This window comes from Phalaenopsis equestris, unplaced genomic scaffold (genome assembly GCF_001263595.1).
Source record: "Phalaenopsis equestris unplaced genomic scaffold, ASM126359v1 Scaffold000680, whole genome shotgun sequence".
Classification (NCBI taxonomy): domain Eukaryota; kingdom Viridiplantae; phylum Streptophyta; class Magnoliopsida; order Asparagales; family Orchidaceae; genus Phalaenopsis; species Phalaenopsis equestris.
The window spans coordinates 150,054-169,716 of record NW_018165120.1 but is presented as its reverse complement, the minus strand read 5'-3'; the positions used below and the strand labels follow the sequence as shown (position 1 = coordinate 169,716).

The 19,663-nt window shown below is 36.5% G+C and overlaps 1 protein-coding gene across 1 annotated transcript in view; it reads left to right on the top strand.

The window, feature by feature from the left end:
• LOC110030228 (nicastrin) overlaps positions 1–19,663 on the top strand; it is an 88,673-nt gene that overhangs the window by 57,880 nt on the left and 11,130 nt on the right. Inside the window, exon 12 of the mRNA XM_020732842.1 lies at positions 9,540–9,611. Within this exon, the coding sequence (XP_020588501.1) occupies positions 9,540–9,611 (72 nt within the window). The remainder of the gene's footprint in view (positions 1–9,539; positions 9,612–19,663) is intronic.

Sequence of the window (19,663 nt, the reverse complement as noted above, 5' to 3'; positions counted from 1 at the left end):
GAGACTCAATCTTTATCAATAGTTAAATTAGTTTTTGGGCTGGGTGATGACTCAAATGATTTGAAATGACATAAAAATAGTTGAGACCTATACAATTACAAGTGACATCACTATGATTACTATTGATGACTATGCAATTCTTATGAATATGCTTATGATTACAATTAGTGAATGAGATACATGTTTTATACGACAGTCATGATTCATTGCATTACATGTTTTTAATTTATTTTATATGATTATAACATGTTGTGACATGTGTTGTGGATATATATATGAGCTACATATGATCATTATGCATGTTTTTTCTCCGTCTATAAAATTATTTATTTTTCCTTTGTTATTTCACTGACCCTGTAGCTCACTCTATGTTGTTGACTTTAAGGAAAGGGTAAGAAGCATCAGGGTGAGTAACCAGATGTGACATTTACATCTTTTGCACCTCGTAGTTTTGGGTGTATAGATTTTTTGGTACGTATTTTATTATGTTGAATTTAGCAGTTTTGTGTAGAAGTTTTCATGATATGATTTTCATGCTTACAAGTGTATGAATATGAATGAATTATGAAATAAAATATATTTTGCATGTTTGTGGCAATTTAGTTAGATTAATTTATTACCTTCTGTATATTGATTATGCAAGTCAGGATGTGTGCTGTTGAGAATTTAGTCTGACGAAATAATCCGTCTCTATCGCATCGTGGTTGACTCTAAAAGGGGGTAAGTTGGGGGTGTAACAGAAAGAGGTATTAGGGCATGATTATTTAATTAAAGGAATGACAAAAGCGTGTTGGATTTAGAAAAAGTACAAATTAGATTAAATATGAATTAATTTATATAGAGTTTGAAGTTATTTGATCTGGGGTGCTTAACATATATATCATGTACGCACGCCATAATTATTAGATGAAAAATTGCATTTGAATTATACATTGTATCAATACAAATGATAATGCTTGAAGAAAAATCAAAAAGTATTGAGGGTCACTTTCGTAGGCGAATTGCAGAACAAAAAGTACAAGCTGAAAATGTCATGATCGGAAACGATAATCAGAACAGGGCAAATGAAGAAACTAGAGTTAATATCACAAGTAGTTGATAAAGTGACAACCATTGGAAATCATCCACCAGCTCCTGGCCTAAAACCAATATGGTACATGAGTTGATCGTCATTGGAAGACCTTTCAGACATTCAAGCAACCCATGCTTAATAGTGTCAATGGACCTATAGTTGCTGCAGATTGGTTATTTAAGATCGAAAAGATTTTGGATTGTATGATTTGTTCAGAGAACAGGAGACTGATGCTAGCCACTTTAATGCTAGAATGCGAGGTAGAGCGTTGATGGTAAGCACAACAGAGAGATAAGTTTGGACTAATGACTCTTCCATCTATTTAGTGGGCTGAGTTTGTTAGTGTTTAAAGATTTTTTTATTCCACCTTCAGCTGGATTAACACTGCACGATAAATTCTTCAATCTAACTCAAAGGCCAAAAACATCTCCAGTATAAGATTGAATTTATTTCTCTTTTTACGTATACTTCTCATTATGTCAATACCCAAGAGAAAAATGTATTTCCTGAGGTTAGCTTTGTCACCGTTTGAAATTAGTGATTTTTTAGTGCTAGTTGAAAATCTCAGACGAAGAGAAAATGAGTTGAACTTTTCCAGTCAGTGGTGACAATCTCAGGTAAATTAGAGAAAAGGTTTTGGCAAGGTAGGAGAATTTCAAATCAAGAGAATTACATTAGAAGACAAGCAGAAGCAGTCTCAGTTAGAAAAGCGGATTTGTGAGAAGTGCGGAAAATGAGGGGTTTCTGATGGGTTCAGCGAAATGATACAAATTTGGCTAGTTAGGGCATCATCAGGTTGATTATTTCGCAGAAAAAGAAAAGAGATAGCAGACTAAAAACATTTTAAGGACATGGACAACTCAGAAAATTTCCAGAAGACAAGCTAGTCGTGCAAAACTCAAGCAAACCGAGCAACTAGTGAAGGCCAGAGTTTTTGCAATTACTCTTTATGAGGCTAAAAAATATAAAGTAATTATAGGCTTGCTTCTTATTCAAGATCAGTCTAATATAGTTTTATTTGATTCATGTTCAGGGCATTCTTTCATTTTTTATGAGTTTGTTGCCTGTCTATTTAATGATATTGTACACTTTACTCCTGCTTTATGGAGTATTTTGTCTTTCGGAAGTAGTTTTTATGCAAAGAGAAAATATATCGTGCATGTTAACATTCAAGTTAAGAAGCTGCAAGCATTGGTGATTATAGTACCAATTCAGACTTTCGATGTCATATAAGGGATGTACTGGTTAGTAAAGAATCTTGAATGCTGGAAAAGACAAATGAAATTCAATTTGCCTGGTGAAAAGTCATTCTATATCTTATGTGCTTGAAATGCACAATCTTCTCTGATCACTGTAGTGAATATTGAAAAATATTTGTGAAGTGATGAGTTACTGTTTCTAGCAAAATTCAAAGTATTGAACAAAGATTTGCAAAAGTTATAGAACATCCCACTTGCTTAATTTCCTAATGCATTTCTTTAGGAATTGTGAGACCACCACTAGAAATGAAAGTTGAGTTTGATATTGATGTGCAACCAGGATATCTGCAATTTTCAAATCTCCCTGGAGGATGGCTCTAAAGGAATTACAGGAATTGAAATTTCTATCACAAGAATTATTAGACAAGGGTATTAGGCCAAGCAATTCAACTTGAAGTGCTTTTGTATTGTTTGTTAAGAAGAAAGACGGATCATGCGACTACGCATCGATTATAGAGAGCTGAATCAAGTAACAATAAAAAACAAGTATCCTTTGCCTAATATTGATGATTTGTTTAATTAGTTGGAAGACACTGATATATTTTCTCGAATTGATTTGAGATTGGGATATGATTAGGTTAGTCAAGAAGATAGATATAACTAAGAGAGTATTTGATATCAGGAATGGTCATTATGAATTCTTAGTTATATTTTTGGATTAAGAAATGCTCCTGTTGTATTCATGGAAATGACTGAATTGAGTATTCAAGCATTATTTGGATTTGCTTATCATTATCTTTATTGATTATATTTTGATTTATTGAAAAACCAATGATCTTATCAAGCATATGAAAATAGTATTGGAGCTGTTGAAATATAATGAATTATATTCCGTGAAGCATTGCATTTTTTGAGGCATAGCATCAGTTGTCAAGAAATTTTAGTGGATTCTCAAAAGGTGAAGACAATTGTGGCATGGTCTACTTTAAAAAATGTTATGGAGGTATGCATTTTTTTATCTGACTAGTTATTATAGAAGTTTCATTTAAGGAATTTCGCATATAGTTATGATGTTATCCAAGCTAATGAGAAAATATATCAAGAATGAGTGGACTAAAGAATGTGAGCACAATTTTCAAGAATTGAATAAACAATTGACAACCGCTCCAGTGTGATCTATTCCATTAGAAACAAAAGGGTTACATATTTCGTGCGACATATTATTAGGAGGCTTAGGCCGTGTTTTAATGCAGAATAGAAAAGTGATAGCCTATGCCTCCAAACAATTGAGCCACATGAGAGGAATTATCTGACTCATGGTTTGGATTTGACAGATGTAGTCTTTGCTCTTAAATTCTAGAGACACTATCTTTATGGTGCAAAATGCGAAGTTTTCACTAATCATCGGAGATTGAAATATATTTTCACATTAAAAGAATTGAATCTAAGACAAATGAGATGACGAAACTTATCAAAGTTATGCTCTGGATATATAGTATTGTCCCGGTCGAGCAAATATAGCAGTTGATGCTTTATGCCATAAATCTACAGGTAGTGCAAGCTGAGTCATTACTTAAAAATTAGACTTGATCGAAGAAATTGATGTTTTGTAGTTGGAAGTGAGAAGACCAGGTGATATGAGACATTTACATCAGTTAATGGTACAACAAACTTTAATTGCAATAATTAAGACAACTGAAAGAGTGGGCAGTGAATATCTGTAACTCCTGAAACAACTTCAATTAGCAAAGAGGCTGGACATGACTGTTGATGAAGATGTTATCAGAAACAAACTACAGTTATGAGTACTTATTGATTCTGATTTTAGACAGGAAATCCTACATAAAGTTTATTCTTCAGGCTACGTAATTCATCCTGACAAAACTAAAAGATACGAAAGTTTGAAGTTGTTTTTGCGGTCAAGTTTGAAGAAAGATGTTGCTAAATATGTATCAAAATGTCAAGCTTGTCAGATTGTAAAAAACTTACCATCAAAGACCTAGACGATTGTTGCAATCATTATTTATACCTGAATGGAAATGAGGAGAAATCATTATGGATTTTGTTATGGGATTTCCTAGTTTCAAGTAGGGTCATAATAGTATTTTGGTAAGCATTGATATGTTCAAAAAGTCAGCTTATTTCTTGTCAATTCAACAACCATATTAAGTTAAAATGTTGGCCAAATTGTATGTAAAAAAATATCAGATTGCATAGTATTCTGGAAATTATTGTTTCAAATAGAGATGGAAGATTTACGCCTAAGTTGTGGAAAGACATTTAGAAAGGTTTGGTTACACATTTACATCTTAGAACAAAAATTCAGCTACAAATCAACGAACAATCAAAAAGGAAAATTGTATGAAATGTTATCTTAATTTATTAGAATTAAATGAAAATATAACACTAAATAGGACGGAGTGGAGAAAAAGGATGCATGTAGCCGACCCCACTTAGTGGGATAAAGGTTTTGTTCTTGTTGATGTTGTTGTCAAATAATTCTTGATAATAATAACTTGGGATGAACAATTTCGTCATTACTGCTTTTATCTCCTCTCATGTTTCTATTTTGTGCTCTTCATTTCGCCTATGCTGTGAACTACTTGATCCCACCAAGTTATTTTATAATCAGTAAATTCATTCTTAGATCAAACTCAAACTCCATCTTCTTTTCCCATTCATAATATTTTCCTTGATTAGATCGGTTTTGAAATGAACAAATTTTCATCTTGATATGACTCATAGTATTTTCTTTTTGGTTTCTAGCTTTTTCTCTCCCTTCTACACTATGGAAGATTACAATGTAATACATATCTTTTTCCTCCTCATAAGAGCTACATTGATGGGATCCTTTTCCATTCTTACTAGACTTAGTGTACTCTTTTCCCTTCTTGGCATTTATGACAAATATTGTGGTTCTCCTCGAGAAGTTCCTTCTATACGATCCAACCTTTCATAAATATGTTCTAATTTGTTTTTCATCGTGTGTTTCATCTCACCTAATATAGCTTAACTTTGGAAGCTTGGAAGGATAGTTGGGTATTCCTTGTGGGCTTGGTTTGAAGGATCCATCGAACCACTAGCATTTCTTCATCATTAGCTAGAAGTCGGTACTCCTATTTTACATCCTCATCTTCTCCCATGTCATATCTATTTCTTCCGTTTCTCCCTGCTCAATTAAAAAGATTATTCTCTTGTTTGGGCAAGTCGTGATACTTGAAGTACTTTATATCTTGAAAGGATTTAAGAGTGTTGGTGGCTTTCAACTTTCTCTATTATAGATTGAGTTTTTACTTAAGAGTATAGCTTGGGTGCTTATTGAGTGTACTCTTGTTGCATGCTCCTAGGATTGAGCTTTGTTTGTATGGTGTGGTGATATTGCTTCTCCACCTTTTAAAGTTGGGGTCTACACATCAAGTAAGGACCAATAGAATTTCAACTGCACCAAATTGTTGATGGATGGTTTCAGTCTTTCAAGGTATCTTATTATTATTTGCTCCTCTGATTCCATCAACTCACATTGCACCTTGAGTTGATCTAAATTGGTTGTGTACTTCATAGAAGAATCTCTTCGAGGCAGGTTGAATGTTAAGAACATATCCCATCGGTAATATGGGTGAATATATTTGGGCTGTATTTTTTTTTCTCATAGGGCATGTGACCTTGCTCTTTCATCGTCGTTCTCAAAAATGCTTCAAATTCTCCCAACACAATGACACGTCTTTTAAGTTTGATTGTTGCTAGTATGACTTGCTTCTCCTAGGGAATGCCTTATACTCAAAAATTCATTTCATTTTTTGTAGTCACTCAATGGTTTCATCTAGATCCAAACATAAATCAAAATCTAGTGAGTCAATTCATTTGAATTGCGATGTCTGTCGAAATCCTCCAAGTCAATTTTTACCTTAAAATCATTGCCCCTTCTTTGATATTCAATGCCAAATGGTTTGGGCATTCATTTTTCATCATTGGCAACTTTTTGGTTGAAGGGATTCTCCATTTTATTACAATCCAATGTGTCACCATTGTGGCTACGGTTGATCTCCGGGTGTCTCATCTCAATGAGGAAAGCCCTTATTGTAGTTGGAGGATCTCCCTTTGCATGTCTTCCATTGTAAGCTCCTGTACACTTCTTTGTATGTTTCTCCTCAGTGATGTAGTGTCTCTTTCTTCCAATTAAATTGTTGGTTTAAAAAAAATTGGTGGTTAGGTTAGGGCTAGGACTTGAGATGATTTTGTTCTGGAGGTAATAGGTTAGGTTATGTTGATTTAGGTTTAGGGCTGAAAAAAAAAATCAAATCCTTGGAGATCAAAAGTTTGTCAGGTTTTGATACCAAATGATATCATTCTAGGTTTCCTAGGTGTTTATGGATAAACAATTTAAGATAAGAGTAGGATTTGGGAAGGAAATTAGGGGTAATTTTTGTTTTGGGGATGAAACCAGAAGAGCACAGAGCTGGTCCTGGGCAAGTAGGGTATAGATGTCAATGGGCGCCACGAAAACAGTCCGAGAATGTCTTCGACAGCGGATATCCTAGGTAAGAACAGCAAGAATATCGTCCGGTGGCTGCTCAACATGACATGAGCTTCAAGGAAGGTTCACCGGTTATTCCAATGAAGCTATAGACACAACACTTGAGAAGTGAAATGATATAACACTCATAATGTAAGAAATCTGAGAGAATTCTCAGCCCAACATAAATCTAAACCAATACAAGTCCTCAAACCAGTCCAAATAAAATATACATATAGTTATTCAAATAATTAACCCTAATACCAATGCTTATTGAAGTAATTGGACCAGCCCATGAATAGAACCGGCTAATCGGGCCAGTTTCGTGTTCACACATCCGTCCCACATGATCCAGAACACTCTGCTTTGCAGTGGATTTTGCCTTTCTTTTGAAGTTCAAACAAGTTATTTTATTGCATTTTTCTATATAATGTAATAGGGCGGCTCATTTTTGTGCTCATGTAGATGCGATGGTGAGCTTTCGTCTATACTTGTAGATGACAATTCACATTTTTGTACATGAGAGATGCGTACATGCATTTTTTTGTAACATTTTTGGTATTTTAATGCAAAGTGCAATATTTCAAGGAACACTCTACTGCCCAGTGGAAATGACATCCCTGTTAAGGATGTTCATCATTTTGTGTTTGCATGTCTCACTTGCCAACAAATGGAATACACCTACCATTAGTTGGTAGGCTGGCTTCAGCCATTGCCAGTATCAAATCTGGAATGGGAGTAGATCCTTATGAATTTTATAAACATTTTGCCTCAGTCACAACGAAAGCCTATTATTTGGTGGTCGGACATCTATGTTGGACATTTGTAAATTTATGACATCTTAAAGACGATCATTTTGGATTGTGATTTTATGTTTACAATTTTTTCTAAATTGAACCATTCCAATTTTTTGAAACTACATTAAGCTACAATAATATTTTTCACTCAAGGAAGATGAACGAACATAAGTTAAATAGGGGGTTAGAGCATTATTTTTACTATTTTGTGATGAACATGCTATCGAGGTGGACTATTGCTAGACAGAATTCTTTTTTCATCACACTTACTGAATATTGAGGCAGTCCCCATGACTTTAACAAAACATGACAATGTGCCCCAGCTGAACGATTATTTACATGATGCACTAAATTAAACGATACAACAGTCGAATGAAAAATAGATAGGATTTGCATTTCGCCATTGTTGATTTAGTTTTGGTTAAACCACAACCTCACAGTCAAATGTTTTTGAAGGATAATCCTCTTAGGAAGCTTGACTAACGAAGTTATGGCACTTTTCACGTCCAGGCTTTTATATGTGCGGTGGTGTATAAATCAGAACTATCAGACACTGCCAAAATACATCCGATTTTTAATGTCCCTTGCATCAAACCATTTTGAAAATATCCCATCATACATCCAATCCCATTACTATGTTCTTTTAGGGCTAGTCCTTAATTTTTCCGTTGGACATTTTCTATTGATGAACTATCATGAAGGGGGGTGACATAGCGGTGTAATACTAATGTGACAAGTTTATTAGAAGACATAGTTATGGATTCTTATGGATGCTTATGCTCTTCCTATTAAGATTTTGACCTTGAGGGCATTTCCATTCTTGACTGTGTGAGTAATGTTCTTACCAAGTTCATTGGGGGATTGAAAAACAAGTTTAAGAACACCAAAATGGATGGCAGATTTCTAGCCAACATAATGAACCAGAAAATGGTTATGACAGCAAGAATGAGGCAAGAAAATAAAATAAATAGCTGTTTTGTACATAATGCTGTATGGGTTGTCAAGGTGATTGCTAACACCTGTCTTGAAGTTTATCCTTTTAATTTTTAGTACAATTGTGGTTTATCGGGTTGTGAAACTCTCTGGTAGTTACTAGATTTAACTTCGTAATTCTTATTTGAAAGGCTATAAATATAAAAGAATAGAGCTGAACAGGACAATGAAAATTAGTCCTTTTCTTTTTTTCACTTTTTCTTTTTTTTAATCTTTGGAGACATTGATTTCCATCTCAAAGTATGATAGCTAAAACTGCCTGACTGACTCAAAGTACTTATCAAATACCATAAATCATTTCATCATTTTTTTTTTATATAATGATTATTAGCTAGTAATAGCATATATTATTAATTGTAATAAGTGCACTTCAATTAAATAGAGTGTACGCTTTGTTTGCCCTTCAAGTTTCGAAGTGATAAAAACTCATCCTCACATTATGCTTTGTATGTTGACATTTTGGTTGATGTTGGAATAAATAAAGATCATACTTTGACTCCATCATTGGGACAAATTCTCTCTTTCTTGAAGCCATGAGGCTCTTTCTTCCTTTTATCTTTACTCTGCTGTCCCTGTTTTTGATGCATTTTATACATCTGTTCTTCTGAATCTCTCCTCTCTTTGCCTCCTTAATTCTTCCTCTATGCCAAGTTTTTCCATCTCAACAATAAGACATCAACAGAAGTTCACTCTGGTTCTGCTGTCCAACTTGTCAGCATTTCTAGTTAGTAATTACAGGTCAAATCATCTCCTCACATGGAAGCAGTTCATTTGTAACTATGGTTTTTATTACTTTTCAGGTTGTTTATTTTACGTTGCAATAATGCTCTGATTTTTAGCTATTAAGAAGTGCATGCTTTGCATTTTTCTCTTCTTAACTTGATGGCCTAATTTCTATTTTCCTTTTTCATATTCTTTATTCAAATTTTCTCACAGGCTTTTGTTATTTTTCTTTTTGTGAATAGGTCTTGGAAATTGGATCTGTTGGCAAAGGCATAAGTGGAGGCGTAACAACCTTTTTTGCACACCCAGGACAGGTAATTTTTCCATAGTTACTCTTTTTGAGTTTATTGTTGTAGTAGTTTTTTCTTTCGATCTGCTCATGTAAATTACTGGATTATATTCTATTAGCATAAATTTTGTTTGTAGCTAGTTACACTGGTTTACTACATTTTTTAAGACTTGCCCACCTCTATGTTTTCAATTCTGTTTTCAATCTTTGCTTGCTATCACCCTCAGAACCACCATGCCTCGAACTTCTTGCAATTTTTTTTTCTTGTTCTGGAGATGTTTATAAATCATGTAGAAATTCTATTTGCAGGTGAGGTTTAAGCTTGCAAGTTCAATATTTGATGCACATGATCAATTTGTGGTTTAAAACAGTCTTATTATTGATGATTTTTTTTTATGTGGTATATGGCTGTAGGACTTCATTGGAAAGGAATACATTTATGCAAATGTAGATCAATAGCATGGAAGGGCTTGGATTTGAAAAAGCATTCAGGAATACTTCCACTGTATAGCTGAGCTATATATATATATTTATATTTATTGCTATTTATATATATGATGGTGATTTTTGTCGTCTATGATTCAGTCGCGTATGATTCAGATGCGATCGAAGGAAAAGGGCTGGCATCTCATCAGTCCTCAGCGTCATCCGTTTCTTCTATTCGCCTGTTTCGACGCCGAGTTCTTCGCGTCTTCTGACGGCCCGCTCTATTTCGACGTTGAGCTTCTGTGCTTGCGCCTTTACGTCTTCTGCCGGCTCGCGTCTCCTTTTTCTTCTGTCAGCTCGCGTCTTTTGTCAACTCGCTCGTCTGTTTCGATGCCGAGCGTCTGTCGGCTCGCATTTTCTGACTCATTCGCCTACTGCGCATATGGGGCGTCATTGCAAGTGGACTTTCTCCCTGTTTGATGAGTGTGCTCCCTTCTTCGGTTGAACCTGACAAAGCCTCCTTCGCCTACGTGGTGGGTAATCATCTGGTAGAGTCGGCTGTTGTCTTCCCCTCAAGCTATAAGGAATGTCGTGATGGTACAGGTGATTGCTCTTTTGCTAAGAAGACAAGTAGGAAAGGTGGGACAACAACACTCTTTTTCTCTAATTTAGCAATTTCAACCTTAATTGAGAAAGTCAAATTCGCTCTTATTAGAAAATTTCAGTGGGGGCACCCGCCTATGGATACACCTTTAGAAATTATAAGAAAGAGTTTTGATGATCTCAAACTAGTAGACAAGTGGAAAGTGGGTTTCATTGATGGGAGACATGTGTTGATTCAGTTAACCATGATTGTACCAGTATAGTTTAGTTTACCTAGTCTCAAACTGCATTTTTTTAATCATCAGGTTTTTTACTCTATTGGAGTCATATTTGGGGATCCTATGAAGCTTGATCTACCCACCTTCAATCTAACCAGGCCTTCTGTTGCTAGAGTATTTGTGGAACGAGATATCACTTTATCTAATATTACAAAAGTCTGGCTGGGCACAACACATAATGGATATTGACAACAAATTCTCATGGGGCATAGACCTTTCTATTATACCCATTGTAAAATGTTACAGACTCCATCTTAACTTGAAATCTACAGCTCAAGTGAATAAGGATGGGTCTAACCTATGGAAGAAATTACCACAAGACAGGAATTGGTGACTGATTTAATAGTCTCTGGGGATCCCCTTAACATTACTATTTCTGTTTCAGCGATTGATGTTTTGTCGGATGGCTCTGCTGGGCAACCTACACCTTCAAACATTATTGAAAACAATACTAAAGGATTCTTACTTTTAAAGGAAAATGTTCGAACCGATAATAGGGACAGCTTGCAGCTTCTCATCTTCAGAAAGTATCCGGTGTAGAAGCGACAATTCATACTTTACATACACTAGAATCCAATGTGATTACAACGGTTGAAAATCCTTCTACCGCAGTTCTACCACCTCATCTAAACAAGAAACTCGTTATTGTTAGTCAGGCGCAAGGGATTCATTAACTTACACATACCCGACAATTTGTTGACCAACATACTGATCAGATGAGCCAGTCTTCGGATGAGGAATGACAGGTTTACACATCCAGGAGCAAGAAGAAGAATGGTGACCTACTTGAGCTCATGAATCTAATGGATGATACATTGGTTACTTCGGGTAATGACACGCAACTCACCAATTTGTTGGTTGGCTCCCTTCCTAGAACTAGAGACAGAGGCAGGACTAAATTAGGTCGTCCCTAACTTTTTGCGCGTTTTGGTGGTTTTGGTTTCTTTTGGTATTACTTGTATCTTTATTTTTTTTTTTGTGGTGCACCATGTGGGTAGGGTGCCTTCTTGGGCCCACTCATATAACTTATCTGTATCATTTCCATTTTAATATATTAGCCATTGGGCTTTTTAGAAAATAATATATATATATATATATATATATATTGGGGGAAAGAGCAGTGGTGGCTTGCTATGCGTTAATATCAAAAAAGAGTACAGAGAAGGGGAGGGGGGAGAATCCCCGTCTAAGAAATCCAAAAAATACATTTAACACACCCCTAGGAGCTCCTCTCCCCGCATTACAACTCACACAAAAAATTGTCCCAAAAATTACAAGTATACCCAAAAAACCATATAACCAAAAATAAGTAAACCTGTGAACATGTAAGACTTGGTAAGCCAAATTGAAAACATGTACAAAAGCCGTCTTCATAAAAGAATAGTCCTCCATCAGCGTTATCCCAAAATGTCATCCAACACAAAATCGTGAGATGAAATCTGTAAATGGAAAGTGCAAACCCGAAACAGGAAAACCGAAAACCTATCATCCAGAATGCCAATAAACAGGAAGAATTAAAATCGGACATAAGGCAGGTTTAGATTGTCTCCAATGATGAGTCTTTTAAGATGAGCAGGAGGGTGAATCCCAACGTGACAAACCTCCTCAGCACCTTTGGCAAGCCAGTCAGCTGGTGAGTTGCCCTCTCTATGAATGAAACTCCAATTTACCTCTAGATGCTTCTCAGGCATTACATTCATGATACGTTTAAAGTATCCCACGTGGGTGGAGAAATACCCAATAGAATATCAAAGAGCAATTTAGAATCCATTTTCACCTCTAATTTATGAAAATTGAAAACACTAGCCACCGTTAAAGCCAGAAATACCTCCCAGCATTCCGTTGCCAAAGGGTTATAGGGTTAACAGCCGCAACAGGGGAGGAGAAAAAACAGAGACATCTACCTTCAAAATCCCTAAGGATTACCCTAACCGCAACATAATATGGATGCCAACAGCCATCCACATTTAATTTAACATAATTTGGTGGGGGAGGAGTCCACCTAACGAACCGAGGAGGCTTTAAAACGGTAACATCAGTGGAAACAGCTCTTAAGACTTTGTTATAATAGGCAATCACATATGCAACCATCATAGAAGCTGTGGGGGGGAAGTATGGTATTTAAAACTATTTCTTGCATTGCAAAGAAACCAAAGAACCAATAAAGGTAGGAGAAACCCCCCTTTACTATTATCAAAATCTTTCCAACGCCATAGATAATTGCTTAAAGAGCCTCTATGCATCCACGAAAACTCAAAATAAGAAGCAATAATATCCCAAACTTTTAAGGAAGAGGCACATTCGAAAAAAATGTGTCTCGTGTCTTCCTCCATTTTGCACATACTACATCTGGAGACCATTTTTAAACTTTTAAGCTTGAGAATATCATCAATAGGAATTAAAGATGTGAGATAACGCCAAAGGAGAAAGGAGATAGAGGGAGTTAACAATTTATGCAAAATCCACTTCCCCCAAAACCAATCACGATGTGAGTGTAAAGTGCTATAAATAAGCTTGCAAACCGATTGGGAGTTATTTCTTTTCCAGAAGGGGAGATCCCTTCTTGAAGAGGTAGTAGGAATAGTAATTATATGCTTTGCATTTTGTTCCCTCACAATAGAACATAATTTGGGAAAATCCCAACCATCATTAGTAAAGAAATCAGAGACTAAAAGGGAATTATTGTGCTGGGGTTGGGAATAGTCTGAGAGATGGGACAACCCCCAATTGTCATTCCAGAAAGAAATATTGCCATCGCCTATATCCCAAAACATGATGTTATTAGCAGTGGTTCTAGCATTAACAACAGCTTTCCATATACGAGAATCATCAACCTTCCACGAAACCAGGGACGAATGAGTATGAACACAATATTTTTTATGTAAAAAAGTAGCCCAGAAAGATGAGCCCAATCTGAATTTAAACCAAAGTTTGCAAAGATTAACTTCCACAGTATGCTTCAAGGTTTTAAAACCGAACCCACCAGCCTTTTTAGGTTTGCAAACTTTATGCCAAGAACCCCAAATTTTTTTTGTTCCATTTCCATCCATTTTCAACCCAAAGGAATTTATTGAAAAGCCTCTCCATCACTTTGATAGCACTCTTTTTGGGGTTAAATACTTGCAAAGCATATAATGGGATACTCTGTAGCACACTAGTAAGTAAAGAGATCCTCTCCCCAGTAGAAAGAAAAACATTCCTCCAATCGTAAATTTTTCGTTTGATTTTATCAATAACATCATCCATTTGTATCTATTTTCTCCTTCCCCGTATTAAATTTACCCTGAGATATTTAAGAGGTAGAGAGGCGTGATGAAAACCAGTGTGTAAGCAACTCCCCAGTGAATAATATGATATTTCACCTGCTTACCAAAAAACATCTGACACTTGTCACAGTTAAAGCGTAGCCCAGAACAATTCTGGAAATCCTGTAGCAGCCCCATCACATTTTTTATAGAAAGTTTAGAAGCATTAGCAAAAATAATGACGTCATCTGCATAAGCAAGGTGAGAAACCATCATTCTGTCTTTGTGTTAGAACTGTGTGTGAGGATGTGAAAACTGAAAATGATTGAGCATCTTGGAAAAATATTCAAAAGATAAAATGAAAATAATAGGGGAAAGTAGATCTCCCTGCTTAATGCCACGACACGCTGTAAAAAAATCATATGAGTTTCCTTTGACCAGCACCGAATAGAAGTTGTTAGCCAACCATCTTTTGATCAAATTGCAAAAGCTTGTGTTAAAACCCCGAGCTTTCAAAACATTAAGAATGTAGTCCCAATTGATGGTATCGAAGGCTTTTTTGATGTTAAGTTTGATAACAAAATTCTCACTCCTGCATTTTTTGTCAATATCCTGCAAAATTTCCTGAGCCAAGAAAATATTATCAGAAATATCACGACATTTAATAAAGACCGACTGATGAGGGGATATAAGGGAAGGTGGGTGAGGTTGGAGACGAGCCACAATAATTTTACTGATAATTTAAGTGATCACATAGGTGAGAGAGATGGGCCTAAAGTCCTTCCAATGGGATTTATCATTATTTTCAGGAATAAGAACAATCAGAGCCGCTGAGAAATACTTTCCAGGGTCATCTCCTTGAAAAAAACTTTGAATAGCAAGGACCACCTCTTTCCTATATATATATATATATAGATATTTGAAAGCCCAAAAAGACTAATATATTAACTAGAAAGAAAGATACAGATACAATGTGATGGAGGGCCCAAATATGACACCCTGCTCACAACAAAACCACAAGGGGTTTCACAACTAGAAAATACTGAAAAGTACATTAGAGACAAAGAAATAGCCAAAAAATGCAGAAATACATAGTATCAGGTGGCTAGAAAGAAACCCAATTTGGTTTTGTCTCTGCCTCTGGTTCTAGGAAAGGAGCAAGCTAATAAGTTGGTAAGATGATTGTCATTGCCAGTAGTAACCAATGTATCATCCAATATGTTCCCGAGCTGAAGTCGGCCTCCATTCTTCTTCTTCCTCCTGGAATAGACCTGTCATTCCTCTTCCGAAGATTGACTCACTTGATCTCGGTCTAAAGTGTGCTGGGATGTGCAGATTGTTGGACATTAGAAGCAATTACATGTTGTACCGGCTGATACGTTATTGGATCAAAGGAGTACTCTCGTATGTCTTGGCATGTGAGTGAGTCTTCAATAACAATGGGTGGTATGAGCACAACTGGATCTGTAGTTGTAGTATGTTGTTCTTCTTCAGGAACTACGGTGTTGGGAAGAGGATCGGGTTGCTTCTTCTCAATAGGGATAGTAAGTGGTTGTTCTTTAGCGATATTCGGCCTTATATGAGGATGCAAACGATAATGCAAACGATAGCAAATACGCAAACGATAGCAAATACTAGAGTTGTGGCCAAACATACTACAATGAGAGCAATAAGGATGATGTGGTTTAATTTCAACCTTTTATCAATACTCGTTGTGCATAGTGTCAATCCATATCTCTTCCGGAGCTGATTGAGTGATATCTCTCTCAACTAACACAAGCCACAGAGGGTCTAATGACAGCAAGCGTAGAGCTATCTACCTTGAGAGGCTTACCGTAAGCAGATGCTAAAGAGTAGAGGATTTTCATGTTGAACAGATGTAATTTTAACCCTGGAAATTTTATCCAAACAGGAATGATAGGGGACTCCGCTTTTGGATCAAAACCGACAGTCCATTTCAGAATTTTCATAAAACGATTGTCAATCTTGATGACTTTTCGAGAGAAACTGCGAGTGTAATCGGCATCATGAGATAGTTGAATAAGTATGTCTACCGTCAAGTAGGCCAATGTTCCAACTGTTTGATAGTTTCATAGTATCAAACTCCTTCCTAATGATCTCCAGTTTTGGGTGACCATAAAGTAATTTCCCCATTAGAGAGAAATGCCAAGAGGACGCGAGTGTACCGGTTTCAACCTCTGTGAGAATAAGTGCAGGTTTCCCATTTTTTTCCAAGCTTTTAATAAAAGTGTGATCACATCCACCTTCAAGAGCCTCATGGAAAGATTCTGGAACATTGCAGGACTTACCGATAGAAAAACCAGGCGCTGAACCTGGAGGAGGGGCACGAGCAGGAAAGTCGCCGGCAAGAGCATTTGCATAGGTACGGAGCGTCGAGGCCATCTCCCTCACAAGTCAGGAGAGAAATAGTCAGGCGGGCAGGAAGAGCAGACAGGCCAACAAAAACCTTCTGTCGGGCAGGAATCAAGCAGAAGGCGGCCCTTCTGTGAACAGGAAACCACAGACAGAACCGCAGCTCGAAATCAAAGGGAAACAGCGTCGAAGACGATGAACGCCTTCGTCGTCGTCGTCGAGTACAGGAAGTACGAACCGCAGCTCGAAACTGGAACGAAAAGGGACAGCGCCGAAACCCTTCGTCTAAGACGACAAAACGCAGATACTCGTCGTCGTCGTCGTCGTCGAGTGCGGGAAATTCGTCGTCGAGTACGGGAAGTTCGTCGTCGAGCAACAGAGAAAATATTTACGACCGAAGGAATCAAACTAGGGTTTCGTCATCGGGCAAAACCCTAGCAGAGCAGATGGCGACCGACATTTTTATTATAACTTATATGTATATATTAAGAATAGAGTTCAAAAGGAGGTGCAAAATCATAGTAATGGGAATAATGGGCTAGAGATGAATCAATATTTTTCAGATGGAGAAAATGGACGGACTCGACCTAGATCTTCTAGAAAGGGTAATGTGTCTAATCATGTTTAATATTCTTATCTAGAATATCAGGGGAGTTGCAGATCTTCAATCCCTTGATAGACTTAAACTTTTGTCAAGGATTCATAAAGTGGATATTTTTGCTATTTTGGAACCCTTGGTTGCCTCTCTGGATGATCGAATCTTAGGTAAATTCAAAAACTTCTCTTTTTTTTTGCTAATTGTTCTTACAAAATTTGGTTATTTTGGCGGAAGCATATCACAGTTGATGTCCTTACTGATGATAGACAGTTTGTACATACTTCTCTATAGATGTTTTCTCTGGCTTTCTTACTTTTGTCTACGCCGAGACTTCTAATGTTGCTAGATTCGATCTCTGGCACAAGCTTTCTGTTATTGATACTTCTATCAATCAAAATTGGATGGTTGGAGGAGATTTTAATATGGTGATGCATGAATCTGAGAAATTAGGTGGCAGGTTTGACACCACCTTAACCAATAATTTCAATGAGTCGTTAGCCTTAGCGGGAATCTTTGATTTGGGTTTTATCGGTTCCAAATTTACTTGGAAATGGGGTAAGTTGTTTGAAAGACTTGATAGATGCCTTGCCAATCAACAGTGGCTTACCTCTTATGGTTTCTCTCAAGTTCAGCACCTCTCCAGAACTGGTTCAGATCATAATCCTCTTCTCTTATCATTTGATTATTTTAAAAAGTCCTCTACGTACCACTTTCATTTTTTAAAAGTTTGGGCTAGACATGAGGATTTCTTGAGATTAATTGCAGCAATTGGAAATGTGAGGAGATGGGAAATGCTTGGTACATTCTTTGGAAATTACATAAGAAGGTGGCTGCTGTTTTAAGGTCTTGGAATTGGGATGTTTTTGGTGATGTCCATGATAAAGTTCAAAAAGCCGAACAAAGGGTGAATATGCTTTAGGTTCTTGATGAGAACACCAATGATATCATCCAAGATTTACAGGGTGCTAATAAAGAGTTTCTTGAGGCCTCTCTTTGGGAGGAGTTGGGGAGACTCATTTTTCTCAGGGTGATAGAAACATTAAATATTTTCATGCTTGCATTAAACAGAGAAGAGCTAATAACATCATTGTGAGAATTAAAAACAATGAGGGGAACTGGATTATTGGGATGAGGAAATTGGGGAGAATGTGGTTCTTTACTTTTCTAAACTTTATGAGTTCCATGAGACATCGGACTCTATCGATGCCTCTTTGTTTGATGATGTATGTCATCATATGGTGGATATTGATCTTTGTGATATTCCAACAACTGAGAAAATTAATTATACCCTCCTTAAGATTAATTGTAATAAAGCTCTGGGGCCGGATGACTTTACTTCTGTTTTCTGCATTAAATGTTCGAGTATTGTTAAGGATCATATTGTGCCGGCAATCTAAAGTTTCTTTAAAGGAGAAACTCTTGGAAATTATTTCTATGCAGCTACTATTGTTCTCATTCCTATAAATACTCAAAAGAGCTCTTGAGATCATTTTAGACCAATATCTTTGACTTCTGTTATTTCTAAGTTGATTAGTAAGATTTTGATCAGACGCCTTCAAGCTAATCTTCACAATTTAATATTTTTGAATCAATCTGTTTTTATTCAAGGGAGGGGAATCACTGATAATGTTATGCTGGCTCAGAATCTCATTCTAGATATTGATAAAAAATGTAGAGGGGGCAACATGATTACTAAACTGGATATTCGTAGGCCTATGATTCGATCAGCTGGGAGTTGAGTTTATATTGAAGATTCTTCAGGCTCGCGGTTTCTCTCAGGAGTTTTGCAAAATTATAACCTCTTGGCTTCATTGTAATAAGTACAACATTCTCACTAATGGCCAATCTCGTGGCTTTTTTAGTGCGAGCCGTGGGATTAAGCAAGGTGATCCTTTATCCCTTACTATATTTATTTTAATTGTTGATTATCTCTCCATTCCACTTAACAATCCTTTTAGGTGTTACCCCAAGTTGCAACATGCTCATAAATCTAACATGGTGGTCTCTCAATTAGCTTATACTGATGGCATGATCCTATTTTCTAATGCTAGCAAGCGTACAGTGAAGGAGATTCACAATTTAATGGTTGATTTCTAATCAGGTCTTTCTCTTAATGCTAGTAAATGCAACATATACTTGAGGAACATGATCAATTGTTCTAATGCCCCCTGGATTGCTAATTTAATGGGTTTCTCCCTCTCTACTCTTCCACTTAAATATCTGGGGGTTTTTCTCCTTAAAGGCAGGAAGAGACGTATATAGTTTGACGATGTTGTGGAAAAGATTCGAAAAAGAATCTTGGATTGGAAAAATAATTTCCTCTCCTTTGTTTGCCGTATTACACTGCTTAGGAGTATACTTCAATCGCTCCCTTTATATATTCTTCAAGTTCTCCATCTTCAAGTTCTCACTATATTGAATCTTGAAAGATGTTTCAATAAGTTCTTATGGGTGGGAAATCACTCTGGTAGAAGATGGTTGCCTTGGAAGGATGTTTTTAAACCCATAAGCGCTGGTGGTTTGGGTTTCAAATCTCTGCAACATATTACAGATA